Source organism: Camelus dromedarius, chromosome 10 (genome assembly GCF_036321535.1).
Source record: "Camelus dromedarius isolate mCamDro1 chromosome 10, mCamDro1.pat, whole genome shotgun sequence".
NCBI classification, from domain to species: Eukaryota; Metazoa; Chordata; class Mammalia; order Artiodactyla; family Camelidae; genus Camelus; species Camelus dromedarius.
In genome coordinates, this window is record NC_087445.1 from 31,211,114 (window position 1) to 31,234,176 (window position 23,063).

Genomic DNA, 23,063 nt, shown 5'->3' on the forward strand with positions numbered 1-23,063 from the left:
GCAATTCTCTACTTCTTATTCACATAAGGATTCATACCTTTATAATTCTGGATAATTCTGCCTGTTGTTCTCTTAAGGAACTTAGACATCCGTTGGTCTTTCTCATTCTACTCTGAAAGCCCCTAAGTTCTCTTTCATAAATCCCATTTCTTTCTCCTTATCTGCTGCATTTGAATAATTTGCAGATCTAGTTTTCAACTAATTCTCCAACTGTTGAGTAATCTGCTTTTTCAACTTGTCCATTTTTAAAAAATGTCTTCTAACTAAAAATTGGCACTTGCCATCTGCCTCTACAAGGATTGAATCACGTTGGCACTTGCCATCTAACTCTGCTTGGATTAGATCACAAGTTGCTGCAGCTGCTGACCTCCAACACACCCTGAAAGGAGTTCAGGATGGAGGTGAGGAATGAGGTGCTCTGTGCTCTGGGAAAACTGGATGAACAGCCTTTCAGCTAGTTAGATACTTTCAGGAGATTTTATGACCCCAAATCTTGCGTCTCTTCATATCTAGAAAAGGACTAAAATTATTAATGGTGACATCTGTTCCTTGTGACTAACAGCAAGCCTCTGCCTAAACATGTGCTTGACTGCACGTGCCCCTTTCACTGAAATCATATGTAATACTGAACAGTTTCTCAGAGATTTCTGAGATGCTATCTCCCAGGCTATAGTCCTCATTTTGCCCCAAATAAAACTTAACCCAAAACTCTCACATTGTGTGATTTTATTTCAGTCGACATGTCAATGAAATCTTTTTTTCCCCCAAATCTTTTTGGACTGTTTTGATGATGTCTTGTTTTTTCCCTATGTTTTCAACTCCTTTTTAATTTTTAAACACACACACACACACACACACACACACATACACACACACATATGTATGTATGTATGTGTATACGTATTTTATAATCTCTATCTGAAAAGTCTGTTATATGAAGCTCTTCAAGTATAATTTTGATTTTTTTTGGTCTTCTGATTTTTGCTTAATCTTGTATTATTTCTCTGTTTTAAAATTTTCAATTAAAAGCTCATGTTTGAAGTCATTTTACCTGTGGGAATCTTGGGTAGCCAAGGTTAAGAGTATATTCTTTCAAAAAGATTACACAGTTGCTTTTGCCAAACTCCACAGGGTGTTACTAGGGGAGCACTACTTGTTATTTTAATTCAACTTACTGGCTTAGGGTTTTCTCAGACCCTGCTGGTGACATAAAGAAACCCAAACTCAAAAGCTTGTAATTACAAATTCTCAGGAGAGACCTTTTTTACCTAAGAGCTCAACTAAAACAAACAACACTCTTCTTCATCTCTTCTTGCTAGTGGGTGAATTTTGCACAATCCGTATATTGTTTTACTGAGGATGTATTTACTTGACGGTTCTGGCTTTATTCAGAGATGGTCTCACTATTAACTCCTGGCCTTGGCCCTTTTTTGTACTGCTTTTAGATCTTAATTCCCTTCATTGGTGAGACTAATCCCGATCCCACAAAACGTCCTGCAGCCAAACATCAGCTCTATGTACTTCTTTGTTTTCAGTACCTTCTTTGAACTTCCCTTACTTCCTCGAGAACTTGAGAATTAAGATATTCTTTTAGATGAAGACATAATTTTTAATTAAAAGTTAAAATTTATAAAAAAAATTTTTAATTCCTGAGAAGAAAATACAATTCTATTCTTAAAATAATTAACTCAAGTTTGGTATCCCATTTTCACAAGACAAAAATATTTGAACTGCTAGAAAACTTTTATAATATATGTTATAATAAAATAGTTCCAAATGTCACATGAATGTAACATGGGGGAGAAAATTAAGAAAACAGTTGTTTTAAAAGGACAAAAACACAATAATCAGCATCTAATGACTTACAAACATCAAATCTTCATTTCTGATTTTGTGGAACACCATTTGGTTCACATTATTATGTCTCTGTAATGTTGGTGAGGTTGGTATATCAGAAATACCATTGGTTCTGAAGACCAGAAGGTTTGATTTATCTGTTAAAAAAAAGAGACAGAATGAAAAAAATATGTGTGTGTATATATGTGCATGTGTCTGTGTGTCTGTATGTGCGTGTATATATATGAAAACCAAAACATACTGAGGATATAAATTGCTCTAAAGGGATAAAATAAAATGTGTCCTATATACAACAAATGCTTAATAATTTCTTGTTCATATTGTTCATTTTTTTATAGAAAATTATTTTAGGAGTTTATTCATTGATATACTCTAACTTTGACCTACTCTAACCAGTTATTTTATATATTCAAAATTATAATCCCTTCCTCAAATAATATAATTTTTAGGAATTTTAATAACAGTTTAAATATGCTTATTATTTCAAGGAACTTCCAACATTACTGTCTTTATTTTAAAAGATAATATAAAAGAAATTAAAATTTTAAAAGACTGAAAGTTTTTACTTAGAACATATGAGAATTTGTTAGTGAGGTCTTTCAATTTAGTAAATAAGTGACTTATTGATACCAAGAAATCATTACTTTTTAAAAATATTTTAGAATGATAAAACTTTAAGTCACTTCTAGACAACCCAAACCAAACTGAACAATCTTATTAGAGGATGCTTGTACAAAATATGAGGAAAAAATTAATTTGTTTTTGGAGCTTCTTCTTTCCTATCTCTTTTGAAATCAATATACTGAAGCTATCTCCCACCATATACACAATCCACGACCATATTTTTAAGATAACTAGAAAATTATTTTACCTTTTGGCTTTGGGGGACAGCATTTAGTAAACTGGAAGATGATACTGTCTGAGCGAACAGTTTCCATCTGGTAGCAATTCAAAAGATCTTTAAGATTATTGAAGTTCTTCTTAGTACCACTGAGGTTGTATTCTCCATTCTCATTTTTTGTAATCAAACAGTGCTTATATTCAATGACATTTTCTCGCTATGTTTAATCATTTAATAGAGGGAAGGAAAAATCACAATGGATATAATAGTGATTATTGTGACAAAAAGGATATAACACAAACAAACAACAGGACATTTAGACACCTGAACTGTGAATCCTAACACAGTACCAGCATAGGACGATAAAGGTGTCTGGCTCCTCAAAAAGGCATCTAATTACATTGCAGAGCATACAGAAATAGCTTAAGAGTTATTTTATTGAAAGGCAAGGAACTACTACTACTACTACTACTACTAGTAATACCACCACCATCCTTATCAGCTTTCTATCATTTACAAGATAAAAATCTAAAACTATTTTAGCATACAAGGGTTTCCATGAGGTGGCTTCTTCCTCCATCCCCAACCACTGCCACTCTCAACGTACAATCCATGTTCTAGCTATACTAAGTGACTTAAAAAATTTCAAGCAAATGCCTTGATATGCTGTTTCATGCCTTGGTAACTGTACATGGTATTTCTCTACAGAATGTACATTCTTTCCTTTTGAGCAGTGGACTTTTATTCAATCCTTAAAACTCAGTTCAATTTCCACTTTTTCTGTGAAGTCTTCCTAACAACTCTTACCCCATTCCACAAGGAAAGGTGATTACGTATTCCACTGTGCCACTACTGTATTTATAAAATTACCTCTAGTATGGTAATTTTAACATTTTTCAGTTTTTCAATGTTTGTCTTACATGCTATACTAAGAATTTGCTCATTACCTATTTTTTTGAACTCCTTCTTATAAGCATAGTCATAAAATCTACTCAGTATCTCAAGGTCAATCTCAAGTCCTTCCTACTCCAAAGGACCTTTCTTAATAATTATAACCTTTTCTCTTATTGTCTATATTTGCTTACACTAAATAATACTGATAATAAACAATGCTCAATTTAGTATTTTTTTTGGAGAGACTTGATGAAATTTGACACACTGGTAACACTCAAACATTAAAAAATAAAATAAAATAAACTGCAAATAAAAAGACAGTAGGACATTACAAATAATTTTTAATGTAAATCCTAGGAATTATATCTTATTTATCTATGAAAAATCCCTGAGGTAAATTAAGTTTATTTAACTGCTAGTTATCATATTCAGAGCTATAATTTGGAACATCAAAAAAGGAAATATGGTAGATATTATGAAGGGGAAATTATATGGACTAAATAGAGATGTTAGCCATTAATTAGTGTGATATACTAACCTCAACAGCAAAAGTCAGAAAATATTTATTAAAATCCTTAGGACTGCATCGAAGTACATAGAGTCCAGTCTGATTACCTGCTTTCTTCAGTTTACTGATAGCAAAATCCATTCTAAATGTAAGAAATAATTTGAATGTTAATGCAGCAAGAATCATAACATTATGACCAAAATGTCACCTAAAAGATCAAAAGTCAAATCTAAAACTCTCAGAATTTTTAGATGTCCCCTCTACTTTATATGTTTATCAATAATCTTGCAAGGTAAAGTATTAAAGTGCCAAGCTATTTTGCAATATGTTCAAACCAATTCAGGGGGAATTATATTGCTTTAAAAACAATGTATTATAAAACATATAAAATCACTAAGAACAATTTATTCATTTGAATTTTTTACCTTCTGATTACAAATTGAGTATTTTAAAAACCATACTCTCATAAAACTTCATTTAACTATACTTTAAATGTAAAAGTATTATTCTGTTGAGTAAAATCTTCTTTGTAACTCATTAACTTTAAAAAAAAATTTACTTTTAAAGTCTGCATTACTCACGAAATTGGGCCATGACAGTTGCTTTGTATATTTTCAAGTACCATTGGAGGTGCTACTTCTTTACAAAGATAATGATGTGCATCTGCAGTTAATCTATAATATCCGTCAATTAAAGACACAAAAGACAAAGCTTCACTTAATGAGCTAAGTTCAATTTCCTAAGGGGAGAAAAGAAAGAGAAATAGTAACATTTAAAAAGTCAACTGTATCCTACAATGGATTAAAATCTAAGAAAAAGAAGGCATGCTGATGAACGTTGAGCCCCAGGTTTTCTAATTTTGGTCATATAACCCTGAAATGGTCAGACAGGTAAATCACAGGGATACTTAAGTTAAACAAACAAATAACATTAATGTTTAAGCCAAAAGCTCAAGAGATATCTGAATTAAAAAGAAAACATCCAGACAAATAATAAACTTAAGAGGAGAGCATAAAGGAATTCATCTCTTCCCTTTCAATTAAAGTAAATGGAATTTCTGAAGTTATTTTTAAAAAGGAAGGGTTAATCTTTTAGAATCAAACATGTCTCACAGTTTGGGTAGGGCTCACCTGGGAATGGTTTACATTTTGTCATATAAATAGGTGGTATGACTAGTATTATGCACATTTCTATTAGTAAAAAATTAAAAAAAAAAAAAAAAGACTATACAGTAGTCCCTTCGTCCCTCCATATCTGTATGGGATTGGCTTCAGGACTAACCCTCTGCAGATACCAAAATACGTGGATGCTCAAGTCCCTCATATAAAATGGTATATTATCTGCATATAATTTATGCAGATCCTCCTGTATACTTTAAATCATCTCTAATACCTAATACAATGTAAATGCCATGTAAATAGTTGCCCACACACGATAAATTCTAGTTTCGCTTTTTGGAACTTTCTGAAATTTTTTTCCTGAAAATTTTCAAACTGGGGTTGGTTAAGTTTGTGGATGTGGAACCTACAGATACAGAGGGCCGACCGCAGTCAGGAATGAGCACTACAACAGGGAACCAGCACAACCAGGCAGAAAGGGTAGGGGAGGAAGGTTACTGGTACTTTGCTAATCACAAAAATGAGTGAGAAATACATTAATGTACAAGAAATTCTATGGGAAGATAGTGTTGACAGTGATACAAAAAGCTTGATTAAATAAAAAAGCTTACTAAAGTCATGTTTATATTTACAGTTATATTTAAAACTAATCAAAATCACTATAAGAAAATAACTTTGGTATTAAGATTCTGAAATACTTATTTACAACAACTGTAAAAAATAACCATTATTTAATTATAAAGCAAACATACCAGACTTTTACCATCTTGCTTATGAATAGTTACAATTCTGCTTTCATTTGAGCCTTCTTGGTTTGCTTGTTTAATACTGACATCAATAATATCAGGAAAATCACAATATAACTGTAAACCCTGTAGTTAAGAGCAGTTGAAATTAAAAATAGACAGAATTTATGGTGCCATTTTAAAACAAGACTTATGAAAGCAATAACATTCATTCCAAATTCTTTAAGAAAATTATTGATAGCAGTAGATAAGCATTACATGGGATTCTCTCCCCCAATAATATAACCCTAAGACTACACTATCTCTTACTGTGACTTAAAAGTGAGAGCATTAAAGGATGCCAGGAATCTAAAGTGTGCTGTAGTATCCTTCAATCCAATCAATATTAATAGGGAAAAACTGTCAGAAAGTTGAAAGTTTACCCAAGAATGAAGATAAAAAATAAATACCTGATAACATCCTAAGAATAACATAGTATGAACAAACTTGTAATGCAAATCTAAAAAAATCTAAATTATTTAAGTATATGTCATCATAAAATCAGTGAAAATTAATCTTTTTTCATAATTAAATTTCATGATTGTGCTTACTATTATCAATACTAGTAAAAGAAAAAAGCACAACTACTTTAAAAATCACTTTTAGAATTCAAATCTTTTCTGAAACTGTAAGAACACCATTACTAATTATTTTCTCATGGAAAATTAAATAAAAAACCACTTAAGATCAATGAGAAGAAAACCACAGATATAACCTTGATGATGTTAAAAAAAAAAAACTTCCACTTTCATCAACAGTAGAGAAGTGCAAGACCATATTTCAAGTGACTAAAATTACTTTGCTTCTATTGCCATTCTACTTAAATTATCAAAGAATGAGAACATATCATTGAGGATTACCTGTTCTGTCAGTGTCTCACTTTCTTTATGTTTCCCTCTTGACCACTGAATTCCACCGTTTCCAGTTATTACAATGGTTGCAAAAATCTCCTCACCTGAAGGACCTCTTCCAGGTTCTTTTACTTCAAATTGCTCTGTGTAGAAGGCAGACTGAAGAGTTTCCAGATTTATAAGATACTTAAGTTTCAAGTTTCTGGCAGTGGCTTTGCAATGGCTGAACTGCTCAATAAATCGGCGAAATCTGTACCTTATTCGCTTCCTTGTCAAAATATGATAGTCCTGGATCTTTGCTCGGACACATTTTGGTAAGAATGTCTTGTAGCTAGGGATAGAGAGCACACAAGCAAAACAAATTGGAAAAAAACAAAACTGAAAGAGAAGTTACCACCGTTCTCCATAATAAGTAACTGGTCGGCAGAGGGGTCAAGTGGATAAAGGTGACACACCCACCATCCATACAGTATAAAATTTTAAGGGTTTTTATCTGATGATGTGAATGTATTTACCAATTCTGAGTTACTGTAAATTTTTAGAATAGACGTTAATTTTCTTCCCCCAATGAAATAAAGACTTAATCTAGTTAACAATGGAGCCTTTAAAATTTTATTTTCTCTTATTATCTTATATGCCATTTTTTGGCACTGTGTTGCCAAATATATTTCCTATGATGCTATACACCAAAATTTATCTGAATTCTGGAAGTTGTTATATTTTGTTAGATACTACTGATAGCCATTAGACAAACATACTTCTTGTGTATACATTACTTTCTCAGGCCAGCTTCAATAACTTCTAAATTCCTTCACAATCAAAACAATTCCATTTGGAAATGTTTTAACTCTTTTGTACTTCCACCTCTATGTAAAATATCCTAAAGAAAGTAGGTAACTTATTTCTCTCCTGCTAAAATATCTGCCAAATGAAGAACATTTTAGTTTTGAAGGTACAAGTATGTTAAAATTTCCATGCCTTCACATATGCTAATCCTTCTTCCCATCACCCGTCTTATCTGGTTAGCTCTTACTCATTCTGCAAGTCTCAGCTCCAAATATCAATTCCAGGAAACCTTCAGGACCTCTATTAGACGCTCCTCCCTTTGTCTGATAGCATTCTGTGCACCATTCCATAATACCACTTATCACAATATCACGTATCACAGCATATTATACTGTACTTGAGTGCTGGAGCTGGCTAGTGCTGAGAAATTACCATTGTAAGTTAAGGATTATTCTATAATTATTTTATATTTAATTTTATTTTACATTTTACTACCATCTACACTTTTGAAGTTATTCATTTCTATCACATCGGAGTGACGGAAGGGTTTGTTACTGCTCATCTCTTTCTAATTCTGCATTCAGTGATGTCAGGCTGATACTTTGAAATTGACCATGGCGAGGGCACTTATACCATGGATACCAGCAAAAATCACAAACAAATCACTTTTTTTTTTTTTGAGAACTAGTCCTAAACATTTACCAGTACACCACTGCTTACTTACTCCCTTTCCTCCCTACTCTAATACCCTTAAGGAACTCTCTCAGTTTTGTACTCAAGTAGCCAAAGCTGCTGGAGAAAGTCATTTAACAAGGTAGATGGGTTGTATTATAAATTCATAATCACTAATTTTAATAGGCTTTTATCACTACCATCACTTTTATATTTCTCTTTTCAATTAATTTTCCCAAGTCCCACAATTATGTCAAACCTTCTCCAATTTCCTCACACTTCCTACCTTTCTTCTGCTTTAAGCCCCAGCTACAACCCTCCTCACTTTCAGCAAATTACTTCATCTCTTTCCTAGGGGAAAAAAGATCCTCTAAGCAGAGCTGCCTCAATATCTTGCCAGCAAACCTACATACATCTGCATTCATTCTCCCCTCCTTCCCACCTATTCATTTCTTGAACATGTACTTACCTCTACCCTCTCTCTTCCTCTAACATAGATCCACCCTCTGGTGAGTTAGTTATTTATTATTTCTCTTCTATCCACATGTTTTAAAAATACTAATCTCCCCATCTTCGATGTAATGTCTCTCCCTCCCTCATCTCCTTCCAGCTACAGCCTATGTGGCTTCTTTTTCAAAGGGTTTATAGAGCCATTTCCATTTTTTTCTTTACTCCTGAACTCACTCCAATCTGACTTTTGTTCCATCATTCCATAGAAACCGCACTTGCTTAATCAAGAAAAACTTCCATGTTGCTAAAACTAAATTCGTTATTCATTTTATTTGTCATTTTCAGCAGCATCCAACACCGTTGGTCATTCTCTCCTTGAAATTCTCTCTCCTTAGGCTCCCTGATTTTATTCCCATCTCTTTGGCTACTTCTCAGTCTTCCTTACAGATTCATTTCCCTTTAGCTGGTGATTTTGTTGGAGTTCCTCAAGATTTAATTATGGGTCCTCTTCTCTTCTTATCTATACCTTCTTTCTCTCTAGATACTCTACAAGCAAATGACTAATATCTCTACCTCTAGCCCAGACTTCTAAGCTCCAGACCCGTATCTTCCACAGTTAAGTCAATCTACCCATTTAACATGGATGTCTCAAAAGCACCTCAAACAATGTGTCAAACCAAACTCATGATTCCTCCTTACGTGCTCCCTAAAAGATCCTCTTACAGCATTCCTTATCTGAGTAGATTCAAAAACAGCACACAGTCCATCTACTTTTGTAATCCCCAGAAACTCAAGAGTCATTCTTTACACTACCTTCTCCTTCAACCCCCATTATTCAATCCATCACCGTATTTCCTTGATTTTACCTTCTAAATGTTTCTCCTATTTGCCCATTTTTCTCATTACTAACCCATTCAATTGTATCTCCTGGAGGAACTACTGCAATGCCCTTACTCTCTGGTCAACACACTTTCCACTTGCTCTTCCAACACTCTGATTTGTTTCCTACACTGGAGTCGTGGAGATCTTTTAAGAACACAAATCTAATTATACCCTTGCTTAATACTCTACATAGTTTCTTAGTGTTCTTAAACTTATCAACGTGACTCTAAGGTCATGGTCCAGTCCCAGCCTCATCACCTACTAACTCTTTGAAGTCTAGCCATACTGACTCTCTTCATTCTTTCTATGCTCCCTTCTGCTACAAGGCCTCTTCCATGAGTCTCTATTCTCTAACATTTACCTCTCTCTACCCATTAAATTCTACTCATTTTTCAGATCTAAAAAGTCCTACTCTGTTCTTTTCCATGGCAAGTATATATTTGCAAGTAAACAAATATATAAAATTTAATAAAAGTATGGATAGCATACAGGAGAGCCTCAGTAAGTTTAGGGAAAAAAATAATGACAAAGTTTAAAAATACAATCAGAATGCAAATGATTCCTACTTTATCTACTTCTGTCAAAAACATTAGTTACACCAAGAGCCTTATTAAATCTGGCAAACAATTTTTGCAAACAACAATGGCTACTTGATTTAATGCTTTGAAAGTTTATCTGGAGATAAAAAGAGGAGTTTAAGATAACAACATACAAGTCTTTCCCCTTTGATGCTTGGAATAAAAGAGCAGACATACATCCTTTGGGAATAACATAGGAGTGAATGGTGCTTGAATATGGTGAATCCATTTCAGGGTCATGGTATCAGAATCAGACTTGTTAGAAACACTAAAAATTTCCAAGAGACAAAGTTGTTAACTCTTGAAGCATAAAAACATTTTTGCTGATGCTTTTCTTACATTGAATTTTTAAAGTATCCTAAAATTGAGGCCCTAAAAGGCTCTGAAATTTAGCCTTGCCTTATATACTACTTTCTGTACCATAAAATGAAACCTGCCTCTTATTATTACAACTGGAGTAGGCCAATGGAAACTCTAGTATTTGCTTAGGTGTCTAGAAAGGGAATCTAGTGATATGAGGTATGTAGCTCAGTTGCTGTGAAAGTGACCTTGGCCCTGGCCTATTATTTGCAAATTCAGCAGAGTCTCCTTTAAATTCTTTCCATTCTCCAGTTCTCTTCTTCCCACCCTGTGGCAAACGTAGGATTTTAAAGAGCAAATGAAGAATGAAAACAGAAAAATCTTACTCGTTTCATTTACCTTCTATAATTCGACACCTAAGCCACAATGTCCAATTAGGAACTGGCAAAAAGAGTAAATAACTAATACATACACAAAGAGATGCACGAACACATATATAAAAGTAGAGATGAACACACAGAAAGAAGCATGTGCTCACATACACAGAGGCACCTAACACACAGGCACAGACACCAGAGATGTATTTTACATGCATTTTTTTAAGTCTGGGAAAGAATACGTATTTAGTTATACTAATCAGAGATCCACGCGCTATTGTTTCTAGAATGTTTCTAGGAACAAAGCAGCTTATGTCATGCTGCCAAGATCTAATCATTCATCTGTTCTCCCATCAATTCTGAAAATTTAACACTGAGTAGAGTTTCTTGATTATTTCTCAGAAATGAGCATTTAATGAAAATTCAGGAAACATCAGTGAGTTAAATTACATTAAGAGGCAAGTAAGTCGGGCATGTTTTTGCTTCAGTACTGGCATAAACTATTTAATATTAAAATATCATGATACCTTTATTTATATTCAGTAATCTTCATTTGAAGATTACTTCAAATGTAAACTCTGGTGCTACAAATGACAGTTCCAAGAAAATGGGGAAAAAATCCCACAGAATAAGAAAAATATTTACAAATCATATATATGGTAATTTACATATAGAGACTTGTATCCAGAATACATAAAGAACCTTTACAATTCAATAATTTAAAAATATTGAATTGTACAAATAAAATGGGTAAACTATATGATATGTGAATCATACCTCAATAAAGCTGTTTTAAAACATCCTGGAATCTTATAATGAATGTTTAAGACTTACACAAATTTTAAAGTAAAATAAAGAAAAAATGATACACAATTTTGCAGACATATTTATATCCTGGTAAAGATAATCAAAGAAATATAATAACTAAACATTCACTGGTTTTAGAACACTAGACATAATTCAGGGAGAAAAATAAATAGATGGCATGATTCCTGACCTCAAAGAAACCACAATCTACACAGAAAAATTGTGCCAAGACTCTGGACAATATCATGGTCTCCAAAGCAGAAGTGTTCCACCATAGCTTAAGCCTAGAGATGGCTTCATATTTAAAAGTTTATTTTCAGTGGCTCAAAGCTTCTCTATTCCTTTCAACTCCTTTTCTTCAACTGTGTTCCTCTCAATTCCTTTAGTTTCTATTAAGGATATCTAAGATATTCATCCCTGACTGTGTTCTACTATGGTCTTGCTATAGCAGGTATTCAATAAACAGCTGTTAAATAATGAACAAATGAATAAATGAATGATTGAATGAATAAGTTAATATCCTAAGAAGTGTTTGTCTGCACTTTAAAAATATCAACTTCTTAACTGAATTTGTTTATTTTGCTTTTATTTTCTTTGCTTTAGGAGACTGATTCAAAAAATACTATAAGATACCAAAGTAAAAAATTGAATTTGACATAAACATAGGGAAAGATATATCGTATTCTTGGATTAGAAGAATTAATATTGTTAAAATGACCACATGACCCAAGGAAATCTATAGACTCAATTAAATCCCTATCAAAATACCACTGGCATTTTTCACAGAACTAGAATAATTTTTAAATGCTTATGTAAACACAAAACATCCCGAATAGCCAAACAATCATGAGAAAGGAGAACAGAGCTGGAGAAATCATGCTCCCTAACTTAAGACCATACCACAAAGCTACAGTAATCAAAACAGTATGTACTGGCATGAACTAGAAAGCCCAGAAATAATCCCACACACTTATAGTCAATCTACAACAAAGGAGGTAAGCATATACAATGGAGATAAGGCAATCTCTTCAATAAGTGATGCTAGGAAAACTGAACAGCTACATGTAAAACAATGAAATAAGAACACTCTCTAACACCGTATACAAAAATAAACTTAAAGTGAATTAAAGACCAAATGTGAGAGCGGATACTATAAAACTCCTAGAGGAAAACATAGGCAGAACACTCTTTGACATAAATTGCAGCAATATTTTCGGTCTTCTAAAGCAAAGGAAATAAAAGCAAAAACAAACAGAACCTAATTAAACTTAAAAGCTTTCGCATAGAAAGGAAAGCATTGACAAAACAAAAAGACAACCTACCAAATGGGGAGAAAATATATGCAAATGATATGACTGATAAAGAATAAGGGGTGGGAATAGCTCAGTGGTAGAGTGTGTGTTTAGCATGCACAAGGTCCTGGGTTCAATCCCCAGTACCTCTTTAAAAGAAAAAAAAAAATGTTTTAAAATACAACAAGTTTCTTCTGTATAGCACAGGGAACTATACTCTGTATCTTGCAGTAACCTAAAATGAAAAAGAATATGAAAACAAATATATGTATGTGTACATATGACTGAAATATTATGCCGTACACCAGAAATTGACACAACATCGTAAACTGACTATAGTTCAATAAGAATATTTTTAATTAAACCAAAAAAAAATCAATATCCAACATACATAAACAGCTCATACAACTCAGCCACACACACACACACACAACACAAATAAATAGATTAAAAAATGGGCAGAAGAACTGAATAGACATTTTTCCAAAGAGGAAATGTAGATGGCCAACAGGCACATGAAAAGATGTTCCACGTAGCCAATCATCATGAAAATGCAAAGCAAAACCACAATGAGATACCACCTCACGCCTATCAGAATGGCTATTATCCAAAAGAACACAGCATTTGTTAATGCTGGCAAGAATGCAGAGAAAAGGGAACTCCTGTACACTGTTGGTGGGAATGTAAATTGATACAGCCACTGTGGAAAACAGTATGGAGGTTTCACAAAAAACTGAAAATAGAACCACCATATGATCCAGCAATTCTACTCCTGAATATACATCTGGAAAAAATGAAAGCAATAATTTGAAAAGATATATGCACCTCAATGTTCACAGCAGCATTATTTACAATGGCCAAGGTATGGAAGCAACTCAAGTGTCCATCAACAGATGAATGGATACCCCCCAAAAAAACAAACAAACAAACAAACAAAAAACAGATGAATGGATAAAGATGTGGTAGACACCCACAGACAGACACATACACACTGGAATACTACTCAGTCATTAAAAAAGAATTAAATTTTGCCATTTGCAATAACATAGATAGACTAGAGGGTATTATGCTTAGAGAAATAATTCAGACAGAGGACAAATACTGTATATTATTACTTAGATGTGGAATCTGAAAAATACAATAAAGTAGTGAATAAAACAAACAAAAAAGCAGACTCACAGATATAAAGAACAAACTAGTGGTTACCAGCATGGAGAAGGAAATAGGGAGGGGCAATTTATGGGTGGGGGAAAAGCAGTTATTATTGGATTATATGAAATCATGTGTTTGAAATCTTTGAAAATTGTAAAAGCACTATAGAATTTAAAGAATCTTTCAATTAAAAAAAAAAGTATGGGAAAACACAGAAAATACAAATAAATTATATAAAAACTCCAACCATTCATATTTATGTATATGGATTTGCAGAAGGAAATTACCTGATAGAGCTATAGATGTCCAGTGGAGTTTGATCCTTTTCTTTAGCTATTCTCATCATATCTAATACCGCCATCCCAAGACATTCTTCCTGTGTTTCATGAGTCACAGGTACTTTTATCCATCCATGCAAAAAATCATGCCGCCACTAAGGTAAAAAAAACAAACAAAAATTTAGAAGAAAATATCTCATAAGTTACACTATCACATTTTAATCTACCACTGTATTTTAATCTATAATTTCCAGAGCATATGCATTTAAAAAGAACGTCAACTCATCCCTTGATTTTCAAACATTTTACCCTAAAATTTTAGAAGTTCCTTGCAAATGGAAACTGATTTAAATTTGTCTTCCAATTACAGAGTATTTTTTGACATCAATTTCACTGCTTATAACTTCAAACTGTATCTTCTACATCAAAATTTCCTAAATTAAATTAATTATTAATTAATTAAAAACATACTGAGTTCCAAATATGTTCAAAGTATTATACTAAGGACTGTGTTAGATACAAAGAACTATAAGATGTGGTTTCTGCATCCAAGGAGACTAAAATGTAGCAGTGAAATGAAACAAGTAAGCAAAAATTATAATGCCAGACACTGTATACTGAGTGCCACACAACAGACACTTCAGGAACTTTAAAGAAGTTGAGATTATATTCAGTTGTGGTAATCAGGGAAGGTTTCACAGAAAATTTATCATTTCATATATTGTTTGAATATGAAATTTTTGATGAACACAAAACAGGATGAGGAAATAGAAGAAATGGCACAAAAAGAAAGCACAAGGACTGTTCAGAGATGCAAACTAGTTTGGTTGGGGCAGATAATTTATGTAAGGGAATAGTGTGAGTTAAAACTTGGAAAAGTAAGTTGGGGTCAGAATGGAGGTAGCTTAGAAGCAATGGGTAACCATTTTCTTATAAGCATCAATTTCTTAAAACACCTTTTCTTACAGCATCAATTGCAAATACTTCACCAAATTTTTGAAAATGGGCAAGTAAGTCATTCTGATTAAGAAAGAGTAAAACAACTGATGGCTATGCAGATTATTTTTAATAGTTTGCTTTGTTCCACATACTATACAGGACCAGAGGATAATAAATTCTGTTCATGAGAATATCCTGTAGAACTCATGCCCAAAATATAATAAATATATGAAAAATTATTGAGAGCAGTGCTAGGAACACTATTAACCAAATGCCCATTAGAGAAAAGTTACAAATGAAACAAGAGTCTCAAATGTCAAAGCAAATTATTGTAAGCTAGCCTTCCTAAACATCACAGTACCTATTAACAAAAATTTCATTTAAATAAAACTGTAGAAGAGTAGATTTTCATCTAGGTAGCTGTCAACATTTTAACATTTAACCAAGACATTTCATCTGCACTAAGACAGAAAAATAAGAAAACAGTTATAATCACAAAATCATAAATGAACCACTGAAGCATTGCTCATAAGAGCCAAAAGATAGAAGCAATCCAACTATCCACCAACAGATGAATGGATAAACAAAATGTAGTATGTACAATGGAATATTATTCAGCCTTAGAAAGGAAGGAAATTCTGACACACACTACAACATGTTATGAATCTTAAAGACATTATGGTAAGAGAAATAAGCCAGCCACAAAAGAGTAAATACTATATAATTCAACTTTTATGAGGTACCAGGAATAAGCAAATGCATACAGACTGAAAGTAAAAATGTGGCTGCCAGATGTCAGGAAGAAAGGGAATGAGGAGTTATTTTTTAATGTTATTTTAATTTTTAAAGGAGTTATTTTTATGAGGAGTTACTTTTTAATCAGTTAAGGAAGATGAAAAATATTATGGAGACTGACAGTGGTAAGGGCTGCACAATGATATAAATGTACTTAATGCCACTCATTTGTCCACTTAGAAATGGTTAAAATAGTAAGTTTTATTAAGTATATTTTACCCCACACACACAAAAAAGTTGGTTGCTCTCATATTGCAAAAGAGAAACATTTTTCAATTTGTTACTCATAAACTGAACTACTAGGTATCTTAGACATGTGAACTATGAGGATCTGCAAGGTTATATCCCATGATACTGGCAAGTCTGATTTAGAACTCCTTGATCTGACACCTTGGAGATATCAAGAACCTATCTTTACCCAAACACGCTAATGTATTTCTCTTCAAACCAAGATAATAGATAAGAAAGCAATACAAAATGTTCAACACCACAAAATTTTACAATATTAATAAACAAATACCTAGAACACAGCTCTCAGATTGGGTCAACATCCAGCCACCCTCCTATGAGGGGCTACACAAATTATTGTAGCTCACTTTTTAAGTAGTTACCTACTTCCCACTTACATCTATGTGAATCATGTTGTAAACTCAGTCTAAATTTTGTGAAATCCTTAACATGTTCTAAAGCTAAAAAAATAAAATTCAAAAGGGCCAATTCTAGGAATCTTTATAAAAGAGATTCTATTATCCATAAACCATGGGATTAAAAATTAGTGATAAAAGACTCAATTCTGTTACCTCTCTGCACCTGCTATGTAGACATAACGGCAATTTTCCAATTTACAAGTATTTTCCTGATTAAGAGATACACTACACAGCAAGGTATTTATCATTTAACACATGCACAAGTAAGATAATATAATCATACCTGAGCAAAAAGGTAAGACATGACAAAGTCGTCAAGAAGAGGAGCTTCAGCACCTCGAGATATTCCATGCCGATAGGTTCTGTTGCTGCCATTACAATACCAGTAGGGAAAGTAAAATCTACGAGACGATTAAAACACTCAGTCCATAATAGTTCTAAAATAAAAATACTGTGCATATATAACCACTTCCAGCCGACTGAAAAGTATTATTCCATAATTAGAAAACACAACTAACAGTGTTAAATACAAATTGAGAACAAAGGGAAATATGGAAAAAATCATGGTAATAATACAGGCAGAAAATACAAGAAACACGAGTGTAAAATCATATTCTGCCTTCTGTGCATAGAACGGAGAAGCAATAATAGAGAAATACAGAAACAAAATATTAACAAAAAATTTTAATGTAACTCTAGGAACACTGGTAATCTGAAAGTGTTAATGTGGTGTGAAAACAAGTTACTGCTTTTTTTAAGAAATAGAGGTTAAAAACTTGCCCTTCAAAGAAACAAAAAAAAATTCTGTATTGCTTTTTTATTTATAGTTTTATTGAGATGTAATTCACTTTTATTTTTTTAAATTTTTGGAGGCGAGGTAACTATTTTCTTTGGTGGAAGTACTGGAGATTGAACCTGGAACCTCGTATGTGCTAGGAATGTACTCTACCACTGAGATATATACCCTTCCCCCTAATTCACATAAAGCTCACCCATTTAAAGTATACAATTCAATGTTTTTCAGTATATTCATAGCATTGTACAAACATCATCACAGTCTAATTTAAGAACACTTTAATCTCCCATCAAAAGAAACTCCATACCCATTAGTGGTGACACCCAAATCACCCCTATCTACTCCCCAGCCCTAAGTTACTACTAGTCTTTCTATCTCTATAAATTTGTCTATTCTGGACACTTTATATAAATGGAATCATATAATATGTGACTTTTTCTGTCTTCTTTCACTTAGCATAATGTTTTCAAGCACCATCCACATTTACAGCATGTATCAGTACTTCATTTCTTTTTATTGCCCAATTAAATTTCCATTGTATGAATATAGTACATTTTGCTTAACCATTCATCACTTCATGGACATTCGGTTTGTTTCCATCTTTTTGCTACTGTGAGTAATATTGCTATGAATAGTCATGTCCAAGTTTTTTTTGGGTGGATGTATAGATTCTCATTTCTCTTGCATATGCACTTAGGGGTGGCAATGATCAATCATATGATAATTCTAATGTTTATCTTTTTAAAGAGTAGCCAAACTGTCTTCCAAAGCAGGTCCACTACTTTACATTCTAACAACAATGTATGAGTGTCCCAAGAGCTCACAATACTTGTACGGAGAGTTTAGCTACTAAGCCCATGGTATTGCTGACTCAGCATTCATTTTTTTTGGCCAAGAGGCCTGTAGTGACCTTAAACTGACATTAGCTCCCTCACATAAGCAAATGCCCTAGATAGCAGCTTGCAGAGTCACAAGCAAATATAAGTTCCTGATATGACTTCCCCAATAGCCCTTGTGATCCAGTCTAACCTTATGTGCCCCTTCAATGAGACCCCATGTGGCTTATCAAAACCCAGATCTTTTGTCTTGTGGTAGCCCACAGTGAAAAAAAAAAATGTGACAATGAATATATGCATGTTCATGTATAACTGAAAAATTGTGCTCTACACTGGAATTTGACACAACATTGTAAAATAATTAGAACTCAATAAAAAAGTGTTTAAAAAAATAGAAAGGGGAAGGAGCCCATAATGAATACAATTATTATATTCTTCATTAAAAGATAAAAATCTCAAAAATAAATAAATAATATAATATAATAAATTAAATAAATTTAAAAAATAAAAATAAATAAATCCTAATTCTATTATGAGTAAAAGTGGTGCATCTAGAATAAAATTATTCACAAGGGTTGAAAGTAAGGGAATAGAAAATAAATAAAGCAACACATGTGATATTAACATAAAAAAAAAAAAACACAAAAAACCCAGATCTTTTGGTTTGAACTGACCAATCTGGCCTTAGTCTAGGAACCCCAAAGCACTCTACCCACAGACCCTAATAAAGGCATGTGCTCCAGGTCCTGCTTCTCCCTGTCTGCACTGGGCCTTGACCTCCTCCTAGTGTGATCCCTTGAGGCATTTCCTGCAGGACCTGTGAGTAATAAACTTTTCTACTTCAATTCCTCTTGTGGTCTGTTATCAAACTGCACCTCACCATTAGGCACCCTGGGCTCCACTTAATAAGTGTTAATTTGACCAATTTATAACAGTTTGTTATTGTCCATCTTTTTTATGCTTGCCATCCTTGTGGGCAAAATGATATCCCATTGAGGTTGTGATTTACATTTCTCTAATGAATAATAATGTTGAGTATCTTTTCACATGCTTATCGATCATCTGTATATTTTGTTTAGAGAAATAGCTATTCAAATATTTTGTCTATATTTTAATTGGATTATTTGTCATTGTATTGTTGAGCTTTAAATTTTTTTTAATATATTCTGACACCAGACACTGACACATTATAACTGACTATATGTCAATAAAAAAAAAGTTCTTCATATATTCTGGATATAAGACTTTAGACAGATACGTGATTTACAAAACATTTTCTTCCATTCTATTGGTTATCTTTTCACAATATTGTCAGTATCCTTTGATGCATAAACATATACTTTGACTAACCCCAATTAATCTATTTTTCCTATGCTGCTTGGGCTTTTGGTGCCATATTGAAGAAATCACTGCCTAATCTAAGTACACAAAGATTTTCTCCTCTATTTTCTCCTAGGAGTTTTATAGTTTCAGCTCTTAGATTTAGGTCTATGATCCATTTTACATTACTCTTTGTATACAGTGTGAGTTATTGGCCTAACTTTATCATTTTACATGTGAATATCCAATTGTTCCAGAACCATCTGTTGAAAACACTATTCTTTACCCATGAATTGTCTTGGCACTCTTGTCCAAAATCTATTACTATAATATAAGAGATTATTTTTGGCTCTCAGTTTTATTCCGTTAATCTATATATCGAACCTTAAGTCAGCACCACACTGTCTTGATTACTATGGTCGTATACTAAGTTTTGAAATTACGAAGTATGAATCGTCTTTGTTCTTTTTCAAGACTGTTTTGGCGATTCCAAGTCCCTTTGATTTTTATATGAATTTAATGATTAATCTGCCATTTTCTACAATAAAAATAGCTAGTATTTCAGTAGAGATTACACTGAATATACAGATTAATTATGGGAATATTGTCATCTTAACAATTTTAAGTCTTCCTATACATAAACATGGTATATCTATTCACTTAGATGTTTCCTTAATTCTTTCAATGATATTTTAAATTTCTCAGTACACAAATTCTCAGTACACAGTGCACCTAAAATTTTTTATGCTATTGTAAGTGGAATTATTTTAATTTCACATTTGTATTGTAATTACCAGCATATAAAAATACAATTGATTTTGAATTTATATCCTACAACTAGGCTGAGCTCATTTATTAGGTCTATTAGTTTATTAATCTCTTAGGATTTTTTATATACAAGATAATATCATCTGTGAATAGAGTTTTACTGCTTCTTTTCTAAAAGAGAGGCCGTTTATTTCTTTCTCTTGCCTAGTTTCCCTAAATAGAATCCATGGTATAATGCTAAACAGAAGTGGTGAGAGCAGATATCCTTGTCTTGTTCCTTATAATCCTATTTATTTCTGTAAGGTCATAGTGATGTTACCTCTTTCACTCCTGACTTTAGTAATTTAACATTTCTCTCTTTTTATCTTGGTCAGTCTAGCTGAAGGTTTACTGATGTTGTTGATCTTTTCAAAGAATCAACTTTCGGTTTCTTGATTTTCTCTATTGTTTTTCTATTCTCTATTTCATTTATTTGTACTCTGATGTATATTATTTCCTTCATTCAACTTGCTTTGAGTTTAATTTTCTCTTCTTTTTCTACTTCGTTATGGTGGAATGTTACTGATTTATGAATTTTTTTAGTATAGGTGTTTATACCCATGAATTCCCCTTGAGGCCTTGTCTTAGTTACGTATCATAAGCTTTAATATGTTCTATTTTCATTTCTAGTCATATCAAAGTATTTTCCATTTTCCTTTGTGATTTCTTCTTTAATTTATTAGTTATTTAGAAACGTGTCAGTAATTACCACATATTATATATTTTTCAATTTTCTTCTGTTAATGAGTTCTAATTTAATTTAAATGTGGACAGAGAACATAGTTTATATGAATTTAATCTTTTTAAATTTGTTGAGATTCACTTTGTGGGCTAACACATGATCTACCCTGGAGAATGTTCCACGTGCACTAGAAAATAATGTGTATTGTGCTGCTGATGGGTGGAGTGCTCTATATATGTGTGTCTAGCTGGTTTAGTGTTGTTCCTCTATTCCCTTGCTGATCTTCTGTCTAGTTGTTCTATCCATTACTGAAAGTGAGGTATTGAAGTCTCCAACTATTATTCTTGAATTGTCTATATTCCCCTTCAATTCTGTCAGTCACTTCATGTATTTTTGAGCTCTGTAGTTAGATCTAATTTATAACAATTATAAACAAATATATAAACAAATGTTATTATGTTTTCCTGATGGATTAACTCCTTGATATTTATAAAATATCCCATCTCGGTATCTAGCAACAGTATTTATCTTCAAGTCAATTTGTGTGATGTTAATATAGCTGCTCCAGCTCTCTTTGGGTTACTGAATTCATGGTATATTTTTTTCAATCCCTTACTTTCAGGTTGTTTGTATTTTTGAAGGTAAACTGTGCTTCTTATGGACAGCATGTAATTTACGTTTTTTTAAAAATCTAGTCCTCCAATCTCTGCCTTTTGATTTAAGTGTTTAATTCATTCATATTTAAGGCAATTACTGTTAAAGTAGTATTTATTATGTCTGTCACTTTTGCTATTTGTTTTCCAAAAGGCCTTTTAGGTTCTTCATTTGTCTTTTTATGTCTTTCTTGTTCACATATTCCTCCATTACTGCTATAGATATTTTCTAGTGTATTATATTAAGTCTCTTGTTGTATCTTTTACTATATTTTTTTGAGTTATTTTCATAGGATTTTCCCAGAGGATTACAATTGACATTTTAACTAAACAATCTAGTTCTTATTAATATCTACTTAATTTCAATAGAATACTAAAACTCTGTTCCATTCCTTTTATTCTATATTTGTAATACAAATTACATCTTTCTATATAAGTCTTTCAACAGCTTTGTAGTTATTGCTCCTTTATGTTGTTTTTGAAATAACCCATACCTATATAATAAAGGCAATGAAGAATAGCCTCTAAACAATAGGAAGGTGGGATTTTTAAAAGTTACATAAAATCTCCTTTTGGGTAGTTTCTGGTTAGACTATCCTTGGAACTTCTGACTATAGGTAGCTATGGACATGTGCCCCCTTAATTTAAAAATAGGAAGAATTTATGAATTTGATAAGGGAAACATTTTTTAATTCTTGAGAAGAGGTGAGTAAACTAGGTCCCACAGGCCCAATCCAGTCGACTACCAGTTTTTATAAAGTTTCACTGGAACACAATCATGGCTTTTCATTTACTTATTGTCTATGGCTGCTTTCACACTATAATAATAGAGCTGAATAGCTACAACAGAGAAAGTATAGCCTGAAATGCCTAAAATATGTACTATCTGGCTCCTCACAGAAAAATACTACAACCACTGCTCTACAGATATTTTAAAATAAAAAGATATACTTGCAAACTGCAGAACACACAGTAATTATAGAAAGTGATAAAGAAAATATTCCCAATTAGATATTGATATTTTGTCAGTCATATGTAGCATATAAAAATACTACAAATTTGAAGGTCTTAAAGTAAACATAAAAATCTTACAGAACTTTGAACAGATTTAATCCTAGGTCCCTTATGGGTTTTTTTAATTGGTTGTTATTTTAAATGAC

General features: G+C 32.6%; 1 protein-coding gene across 4 annotated transcripts in view; it reads right to left on the minus strand.

The window, feature by feature from the left end:
- Window positions 1-23,063, minus strand: part of JAK2 (Janus kinase 2) — a 168,333-nt gene that overhangs the window by 21,956 nt on the left and 123,314 nt on the right. For 3 of the 4 annotated variants that reach the window (XM_031449763.2, XM_031449762.2, XM_010995238.3), the window contains 8 exons: window positions 17,093-17,210; window positions 14,438-14,583; window positions 6,864-7,185; window positions 5,971-6,090; window positions 4,682-4,839; window positions 4,131-4,242; window positions 2,729-2,915; window positions 1,867-1,994 (listed from right to left, as the gene is read on the minus strand). In XM_031449763.2, the coding sequence (XP_031305623.1) occupies window positions 1,867-1,994; window positions 2,729-2,915; window positions 4,131-4,242; window positions 4,682-4,839; window positions 5,971-6,090; window positions 6,864-7,185; window positions 14,438-14,583; window positions 17,093-17,210 (1,291 nt within the window). The remainder of the gene's footprint in view (window positions 1-1,866; window positions 1,995-2,728; window positions 2,916-4,130; window positions 4,243-4,681; window positions 4,840-5,970; window positions 6,091-6,863; window positions 7,186-14,437; window positions 14,584-17,092; window positions 17,211-23,063) is intronic. The other variant, XM_064490239.1, reaches the window with a different exon arrangement.